Source organism: Mytilus trossulus, chromosome 10, assembly GCF_036588685.1.
Source record: "Mytilus trossulus isolate FHL-02 chromosome 10, PNRI_Mtr1.1.1.hap1, whole genome shotgun sequence".
In the NCBI taxonomy this organism is placed as follows: domain Eukaryota; kingdom Metazoa; phylum Mollusca; class Bivalvia; order Mytilida; family Mytilidae; genus Mytilus; species Mytilus trossulus.
The window spans coordinates 26,926,233-26,936,397 of record NC_086382.1 but is presented as its reverse complement, the minus strand read 5'-3'; the positions used below and the strand labels follow the sequence as shown (position 1 = coordinate 26,936,397).

At 32.6% G+C, this 10,165-nt stretch overlaps 1 protein-coding gene across 4 annotated transcripts in view; it reads left to right on the top strand.

Annotated features, from left to right (window-relative positions):
• LOC134687122 (tumor necrosis factor alpha-induced protein 3-like) overlaps window positions 1-9,855 on the top strand; it is a 33,498-nt gene extending 23,643 nt beyond the window's left edge. For 3 of the 4 annotated variants that reach the window (XM_063547126.1, XM_063547127.1, XM_063547125.1), the window contains exons 2-6: window positions 1,429-1,744; window positions 2,604-2,806; window positions 4,847-6,755; window positions 8,372-8,482; window positions 9,200-9,855. In XM_063547126.1, coding sequence (XP_063403196.1) covers window positions 1,444-1,744; window positions 2,604-2,806; window positions 4,847-6,755; window positions 8,372-8,482; window positions 9,200-9,792 — 3,117 coding nt within the window. In that variant the 5' untranslated portion in view covers window positions 1,429-1,443 and the 3' untranslated portion in view covers window positions 9,793-9,855. The remainder of the gene's footprint in view (window positions 1-1,428; window positions 1,745-2,603; window positions 2,807-4,846; window positions 6,756-8,371; window positions 8,483-9,199) is intronic. The other variant, XM_063547128.1, reaches the window with a different exon arrangement.
• The last annotated feature ends 310 nt before the right edge of the window (window positions 9,856-10,165 follow it).

Below are 10,165 nucleotides of genomic sequence, written 5' to 3'. Positions count from 1 at the left end.
AACTTGATGCAGTGGTAGAATTGTTATAATCAGAGACATATAATATATGTATTATATGTCTCTGTTATAATTAATGGTAGCTGAGACTACTATAACACATGTGTTATAGTAGTCTCAGATGGTAGTCAAACAATCTTTTTGTTCTTACTAAAACGTACCAAAAAAACAATGCACTATATCATGTATATATATGTAGTCACAGTAGACTCAGCTAAATTTATATAATTCTTGGAACTGATTGAATTTTCTATTGATCATTTTAATGCAGAATGCTGTGGCTATACATATACACTGTATATATTATTAATCGAATATTTTTAAGGATTTGTGATTCGTTAAAACTTGATCACATGAACATTTGTATTTACTCAGATTGCACGCCAATACTGTTGTGTGTACCTTTTCGTAGGTCAAAAACAGCATATTGCACAGGGCATACAGCATGTTACTAAAAATACATTATAGAAATCCCCAATTTTACATTGTTCATGCAATAGTTGTTGATTAATAATATAACAATTGTAGCCTTTGGTTGAGGTCAATACGATGTTATATCGACCTCATACAAAGGCTATAATTGTATAATATGCATCATCAAATTTGATGATATAGCCATTCTACATTGAAATGATGTCATGCAATATTTAGTTGACAAGTTGCATCTAGTAACTAAAGCAATGTTTCTGAACTAAAATTTGCTTTAAAATCTCTAATATTGCCAAGTCAGAAAAGAATTTATTTACTCACACATGTTTTGTATCAGTATTAGATGGCAGTGATTTGCCTTTCATGTAATAAATCATTACATGTACATGTACAAAAATGTATGTAGGTGTATCGCTTATCATGTTTATTCCTTATTATTTTGTGATCGTTCAAAAACCTTTCACAAGGGCTTTGCTATTTTTATGTAAAAAATTTGCATCTTCCGTGACAAATTACACACCTGCATGTATATTTAAAGAATATAATTTTTTAAGCTAGCAAACTGTAGTTGTACATGTACATGTATATATACCTATATCCCAATAGATTTCTAAAAGTCCTGATTGGGACTTGTGTGGCTTGAGATATTCAGTTTTAATCTTGTATAATAGGTGATTTTGTTATCTAACATGTCTAATTTGCTATCTAACATGTCTAATGGAGGAAATAGTATGTAAATTTTATTTATATTTATATTTGATAGTATAATGATCGTAACTTTGTAAGCATGATGATAGTTATTAGACCTAAGAAGATGTGGGTATGAGTACCAAAGAGACAACTCTCCGTCCATGTCACCATTTGTAAAAAGTAAACCGTTATAGGTTGTATAACCCTTCTTTAAATTGACCTTACAAGAAAATTGAAATGTACAATTTTTGGCATAAGTATAAAGTGAAAATGTTTATCAAATATATTTGTATGATAACTTTATTCTTGCAGTCAAATAAAATCGATATGAGTGATGTTGTACCACCTTTCAAGAAGAACTTCAGAGATTGCAGTCCACACATGGCAAATTCCTTGCAGGAATCGATACAAAATGACATTGATACTTCAGAACGAAACAAGACGTTTTGTTTAAAAAGTTACCATGTTTACAACATAAATCTACCCAATTTGACTCTGTATCCTGAAGGTTTTCGACACTTCTATTTGTTAAATATCCTCGATACAGACATAAGACAAGAACTTCAGGACAACAAAGTTATCAATTGGTGTCGTTCGGCAAAAACATTATACCCTCTGAAAACAAAAGGTAAAATGCTTATAAAAATATCATTGTATTTATATGTTTATATTTTATAGATTATTTTTGGTCATCTGCATATACATTTGTAGATCTATCAATGAACTTTCTATGAGACCACAGATGGTAATCTGTTTATTGTTATTTTACCTATGAAAACATTTTTAATTTCATTGAAAACTGGCACATGCATTCATAGTTTCTAGCGATAACTTTTCATATCACTCTACTGTGCTGAGAAAGGAAATTATCAGTCAGTAATATCAAAGGAAAATTTCATAAAATAGCAAATTTATTGTGAAAATTCATCTCTCGTAAATTCCTTGTGGAACTAAATGTTTCAAGCAAGAAAAACTTAAAACTGATGTGGAAGTTTTAATATATTTTGCAGCAATGTTAAAAAAGAATGGAGATTTATAGTGGATTCAGATTATGACAGAATATACTGATTACTGTGAAAGGCTTTCAGACCAGGTTCAAATTACAGATATCATGTATATATATGTCAAAGTTAAAATGAGGCATTACTGTTATTAAACTTACTATAAATCAATGGAATTAAAAATGAGATAAATGTCAGGCAATCCATGTTAGAATGACATATATAATTTACATTGATTTTACAGGCCAAAAAATAGTCAACCTGTTACATCTTTCAGGGCTGCTTCTTATTGTAAAAAAAGTGATGTCGACCTATTTAAGAAAGAACCATATGTTCCCATTAAAGTGCATTGATTTACCAAAAAAGTGGGGGTTTCGGTTGAAACCCCTGGATCCAGCAGTGGCAGTTTCCTTTGTTTGGCATTTATTTAACATTATACATATAAATGTTGGTTACAGCTAATGTTGATATAATGGCTATTTATAGGTGATGGAAATTGTTTGCTCCATGCCGTTAGTATGTGTCTGTGGGGACTAGAAGATGACAATTTGTTACTCAGACGATTATTATATGTGTCGCTTGTTCAAGACTCCAGCACACAGAAAAATTTCCAGAGAAGATGGCTCTTACGACAGAGAAGAATGAATCAGGAAAGACCATTTGGATTCAATGCACAGCTAGATAAAAATGTAAGATATCAATTTTGTTTTTATAAGTATGTAGTGAATGATTAGGTTTAAGATGAGAAAATTTTGCAGAGATGTCTTATTAAACCCTTGCATATCTAAGTCACACTGGTCTTATATGATTTGGGTAAAAAAAAACATAACAAGAATGTGTCCCCAGTACATGGATGCCCCATTCGCACTATCATTTTCTATGTTCAGTGGACCATATGCATGAAATTGGGGTCAAAACTCTTATTTGGCATTAAAATTAGAAAGATCATATCATTAGGAACATGTGTACTAAGTTTTAAGTTGATTGGACTTCAAATTCATCAAAAACTACCCTGACCAAAAACTTTAACATGAAGCGAGACGAACGAACGAATGGACGTACAGACCAGAAAACATAATGCCCCTCTACTTTTGTAGATGGGGCATACAAAAACAAAGATGAGGTTACACTTGGTTTGAATTTGTTCACCTGAATAACTTACTGAGACATTGAATATATTTGATTGAAACACTTTGTTGCATCTTTTATATCATGCATTTGCAAAAATAAATGCATTAATTTTACAGAAAAGCATTCAATTAAAAACTTTAAGAAGTCTCATCTCATGTCTTTGAGAAAATGATTCGGCTTTTTAACAGGGCAGATCTCCAATTATCCAAGCTAAAATTAATCCTTGTATACGGTAATCTAATTATAAATGGCCATTTCAAAGAATCCCCAATCTACTTTTTCTATCAGATATATTAAAAATAAACTTCCTGTTCCTGTTTGTACAAATTGCCACTTCTGGGATCTAAAAAATTTCTGGTTTTATCTGATTATTCAGTGTTATTTTAATCTTGTTATTCTATATTTTTTTTTAGTATTGTTAAAAAAACCATTTTGAAAATATTATTACATTGAATGTGTGAACAAATTTAGATATTTTAAATATCTGTATTTAATGTTTTTTGAGCTTCATTGGTAACTACAGGTATCAATGTGTCCATTTATTATTGTGAATCAATTATTTCTGGTAAAAATAAAATGTTCCATCAAAAATTTGTAAGAGAAATAATTATTAAAATTATGAATGCAAGCACACATATTTGAGTATGTCAACCTAAGTCAGCTAAGGCTGAGAGTCCAAGACTGTTGAATTTTCACATATTTAAAAACATTGCAATAATTTCTGAATTTACATTTTATTATTGAGCCTTTCATGAATTATATAAAATAATTGTGAAGTTTCCACTTATACTTTTATGCTTAGATGATATTCTCAATGAAATAATTTCGAATAACATTACGCTATTTTAAAATAAAAAAAATACTTGTATAAATTGCAAGTGGTTCCTCATGCATGATAAAGGGATTTTTATTTCATATTTGTTGTAAGTTTAAAAAATATTTATGATAAAGATATAAACATAGTAACACTTCATTGAAATTCAAATTACTTCCTTGAAGTGTAACAATAGATTACAGTAACACTAATCTACTTCCTTGTTGGAAAAGTAAATCAATACTCAACCTTGTCTGGTATTGAGTACAAACAATTGTCTTAACCATTATACAATGCCAAATTGAGTAGACTATAGGTAAAAAAAATAAAATTGTCTAGTCAGTGAAAGGAAGTTCGAAAGGAAATGATAAGCTATAAATATTTGAGTTTAGGTCTATTCCTGGTGCATTTTATGTTTTTATAAGGGTAAGAAGACAAGTATTGATATAACATATTGTTTTATTGTTTGTCTGTGTATAATTTCAAGTCAGTTTTATTCACTTAGAGATCAACCATTAACCTTCACATATATTCTTATCCGAAATTTGAAAAAAAAAATATTGTGGTCAAGCAGATCACATTTTTTTTAAGTCTGAATCCAGAATTTCCACATAACTTATAGTGTTAAATTTTGAAGAAGAAAAAAATTCTATACAAGTTCCTACAAGACCCATTTGTTGCCTTTGGCTGTTGTCTGCTCTATGGTCAGGTTGTCTCTTTGACACATTCCCCATTTCCATTCTCAATTTTATTCTATACTTCAGAATTTTTACTATTCTTTCAGGAATGGGAGCGAGAATGGGAAACTATTACCAATGCAGCCATTGATCAGCAGAACAGAGAAGCCTTTTTACCATATGATACATTAGAAGCTGTTCATCTTTATGTTCTGGCAAATATTTTAAGAAGACCAATAATTGTTCTGGCAAGCAAGAACGTGAGATCAGTTTACGGAAATAACGTCCAAGAGTGTAATATTTCTGGAATATATTTACCTCTCGAATGGAAGGAAAATGAAATATACCCATCACCAATCTTGATTGGATATAGTATGAACCATTTTGTACCATTAGTAACTAAACAATCGCTAGGAAGAGACAATGATGGTGAGCTAGTTGTCCCCCTTGTTTTATCCGATCAGACTCCTCTTTTTGTACAATTTCTTTTACCTGAAGAAGAACCTCTCGTCCAAGATTTACTGAAAATGTATTTAAAACTGAAATCAGTGCCAATGACTACCCAAGACTCTGTTTTACAAATTCCTGTAGCAAAATTGGAGTTTCAGACAATTCAAGATCATCATAATCTAGTTCAAGACCATTTATCAGAATGTTTGCAAATTTATGGGTTTTGGTCTAAAGACCCTTCAAGATCACCCCAAGCCCAAGAACCACCAGTTTTTGTAAACAATGAATATCGTGTAGTTGACCAAGAAAAGGGAACTATTACCTGTCAGCCCCAATGCTGGAATGAAGGATGTGAAATGTATGGTGCTCCGTCCATCGCTGGATACTGTCATAAATGTTTCATGGATTATACTCGTGATTACAAGCGAAATGAAGATGTGGCGGCCCAGAATCGGCAGATAGAAATGGAACCTACAGCACCACCAGCATCTTTTGCTACACAACAAATATATGAAATGTCAATGATGGAGGAACAATGTAAAAATAAATGTGGAAACCGAGCTTCCACAAAAACTCAACCATATTGTCATGAATGTCACCCTTCTGAAAGCCGCAGACATCAACCTCCAAATTCCAATATGCCATTATCATTACAGGAAACATTATCTAAAGGTCAAAATGAACCCATTGATGATCAATCATTGTTTGGTACTGGCCAGTCTAGGACTCCCCCGGGAAGTGGACATCAAATGACCAGACAATCACCTGGTTTCAGTAACTCATTTACCAGAATGCAACCTGGGGAATTACACAGGCAGCAGTGTTCATCACCACACTGTAAAGAACATTGTCTGACACTGCAAGCCAATAAATGTGCAAAATGCTTTGTTACCACAGGATTTACTGATTTTTCTCCCAGTAATGAAAACAGTCCGCCTAGTTCCAGGCCTGCTGAGGCTGCAGGCGGTAGAAGTGGGCCATCATCGCAGACATATGTTCTGAATGACTTGAATGAGTTAAGTGGTGCACGTAATCCACCTAATTTAAGATCCTTCAATCCAGAGGATCTTCAATGTAAAACTTTTAATTGTAAGAACCATCCTCATTTCTTCTTAGAAGGGTATTGCAATGAATGTGCCAACAGTAGAAATAGGAAAATCGAGACTTATTCTGTGCGTACATCTGATCGGACTCAAGATAAAGTTATGCAGACCTCGTTTGTACCTACAACTGCAGAAGGTAAAAATATCTGTCTTACACCTGGGTGTTATGGTCCTATAGAGCAGGGTGGACTATGCCATTCTTGCATAATTAGTTCTAGAAGAAGCAGTGACCCTACAGAGTATGGAGCAGAACAACTAATAGAATCGGCTACTCCCTGTCAACATATAGCTCCAGACGAGGTCAATCCTGTTATTACAAGCCATAAAGATAAAGTCAAATGTGCGTCACCTGTTTGTGAAAATATGATTTACCCGCCAAACCAAATGTGTGAAACTTGCACTTCAATATTGGCTGGTGCACATGCAAGGTGTAGGTCAACTGAGCATAAAAGATTATCACCAGGTATATATAGTTTGGTTTCATAATCTCTTTAAGCTTTCACATGCAGTTTTAATAATGTGGATTCATTTATTTTTGTGGGTATCAATTTTTGCGGATATTTGATTTCATCATTTTGGCAATCTCTGTATACAAATCCTATTGAAAATATGTAATTTGTTGAACATTTGAATTGTGTTTCACCTGTTCCGATGAAACCCACGAAAATTGGTATCCAACGAAGTGAAATGAATCCACAATAATGTGTTTCTGCACAGGACATTATATGTGTGCATTAAACCTTTAACTAGAGTTACAGCAAAAACCATTCATTTGATACAGTAAATTGAGAAATAATTTTATTGTGATTATTGCAACAGAATAGGAAAAGCAAAAAAAATTTAAAAATTGATACCATTATTTGTATGTGCATCACAAAATCTCTTTTTATTTCCATTTGTTCAATCAGCAAAATATTAGACCATAATAAATGCACTGGCAAATTTCTGAGATTATAGTACAGTTGTTCAGTTAAGCTTATATTTTATTGAGAGCATTGTAAAATAAGTTACAAGATGTATGAAATGAGATTAATATACCTCAGACTGATTCATCAATAGATTTCTTTAGGTTTCTGTTACTTACTTAGTCCTTATTATAATGGCTGGTGGCACTTAGGGTGAGAATTGTGTTTCCTGAAACATTCATAAAAACTAACAAAAATGACCTCAAAAAAATATCTGATTGTTTAAGGTGGACCTGCTTTATACAATGAAAAGATTCTTCTTACTTCCCCTTACTGAACTACTTACTTCCCCTAACTGAACAATTTAGGGCTTTCCTTGATACATGCTTGATCTGAGTTGTACTGTAATCTAAGAGAATATTGGTTGTGAAACAATTCAAAGCAAGACTAACAATACTTAAATAATATAACATTATACAATCCTAAAATAAAGAAATAACATTTGGAACTATAGTTACAACTTACAAAGAGAGTTAATCAAATTTACATACATAAAATATGGTTTCATGAACAGAACCAGTATGCCTTACATGAACATTTACAATAATAAGGAATGAAATCTACTTTAAAAGCGGAAAATATATGTACCGGTACTAGAATATTTACTGCAAACACTCACATTATATTTTTCATTATAAATTCACTTGAAAAATCTTTTAGAATATATTTTTACCAAACATTACATCCAATTTAAACACTTATACCGTGGATTCATTAATATTCATTGGAAATCGATTTTCGTGGATTCTGTGGATACAGGGTAACATCAAATTCGATTATTCAACAAATTGCAAATTTTCTAAAGGAATGTATGCAGACTTTTCAAAGCAGTCAAATTAGATATCCATGAATATGCAAGTTTTCCTCAAACCACGAAAATTGGTACCCACGAAAATAAATGAATTCAAAGTAACTATATTTACCAGAATATTTTTGAATACTTTCTATGTTTTATCAGGACACCTTATTTGAATGCTTTAAAAAACATTTACAAGAATAGTATTTAAACAGCTGAACAACATATCAGTAATCATTTAGATAATTTATTTTCATTGAAAAAAAATCAATTGTGGCAAAGCAATTGTAATAAAATAATTATTTTTGCTATTTTTAGTACAACATGGAGTGTGTTACTCCCCTTCTAGACAAAAATGTAAAGTTGTTGGATGCCAATATTATGGAGATTCTAGGACTCAAGGCTACTGTTCTAAATGTTATGAAAAAGGTATTGTCATCACCAATAGTTGCATTCAGATAAGGCTACAGGATAAAACACTTGTTTATATTAAGTGGGTCTCATTGGGGTCTAAGCATTGTCAGTATTTCCAATAGGTCATTTCTGGAATCATGTCTTTCACCAGAAAAGATTGTCAATTTCACCACCTTTGTGATGTCATTTACCAGATAGAAGGCACGCCTGAATCCCTGCTCTTTTAAAAGTTTTTGGCACTTTTATAATAGTCTTTTTAGGGTAGTATAAAACTAATAAATGATCCGTTAGTACACAATCGTGATTGCCGTATGACTGAGGGAGGGTGATCATCCTTTTAGATTTTAATTTCCCAAATATTTTGTGCAGTATAAGATAAAACTTTTTCACCCGTTTGCTCAACATGTGTTGGAAATTTCTATGCATACATTTTTGTCATGTGGTGATGGAAGTCACATGACAGATTCGTCTGAAAACCATATCAGGGAACTGGCTTATTACAAAAACATACCAACAAAAAACATAAATTACTTAATTTGCAATATTTGCAATGAAACATTTGGAGAAATAAAAACAATTTTTATGCAAACAGTGAAAATATCAAGTAAATGAAAATGTCTTTTACAGCATCCTTTAATGTACATCTAGTTATGGTGGGACATTTTCTTTTCAACAAAAGTGATCACTTTACGATGAAATTAAATTGTATTCTTGTGGGTTGTTTTTTTTCAGACAAAAAAGACAAAATGAAACCACTTCAGATCAGACAGATAAAAAAAGGAACAATTTGTATTGAACCAGGCTGTGATAAATATGGAGATGAAAGTATGTATTACAGATGTACTTTTCACTATAATGTATTAAAAGAAATGTATGGCGGATCAGTAGGGCCACCAAGTAGTAGACCAGGAACTATAAATACTAGTGTTCCGACAAGTATTAGTAGGACTGCGCCTGTTACAACCAATATAACAAGACCAGGTTTGCCTCTAAGTGCAACAATACCCGGGGTTACATCTCCAACTAGGACTTATCCCATGCTACCAGCACAGATAGAACAGTATAACGTTCCAGAAAGAGAACCTTTAAATGATTTATCACGGACTTCAGTTACCAGTCCGGGAGTGGAACAGAAATATTCCCTAGCAATGTCAAAAGTTGAGAGGGAGCGTAGAAGTATCAAATTTTGTAAAGGCGTGGGCTGTAATAATTACGGGAATACTTCTAAGGAAGGGTATTGTAATAGTTGTTATCCTGAGATCCAGAGGCAAAGATTAACTGGTAATGGAGGAAAGCCAGAATATAAAGATCATTACTGCTGCTAATAGGACAGGGCTATTCCATTAAAATGTATGTGGAATGGTAGGAACTTTCACTAGGAAGGCCAGTGTTCTCCTCAGATATTTCATTTAGCATCCTGGTTAACAGGGAAATTGAAATACCATCTTGTTTTTAAAAATTATAGCATCACATTTATAAAAGAGGGACGAAAGATACCAAAGGGACAGTCAAACTCGTAAATCTAAAACAAACTGACAACGCCATGGCTAAAAATGAAAAAGACAAACAGAAAAACAATAGTACACATGACACAACATAGAAAACTAAAGAATAAACAACACGAACCCCACCAAAAACTAGGGGTGATCTCAGGTGCTCCGGAAGGTTAAGCAGATCCTGCTCCCCATGCGGCACCCG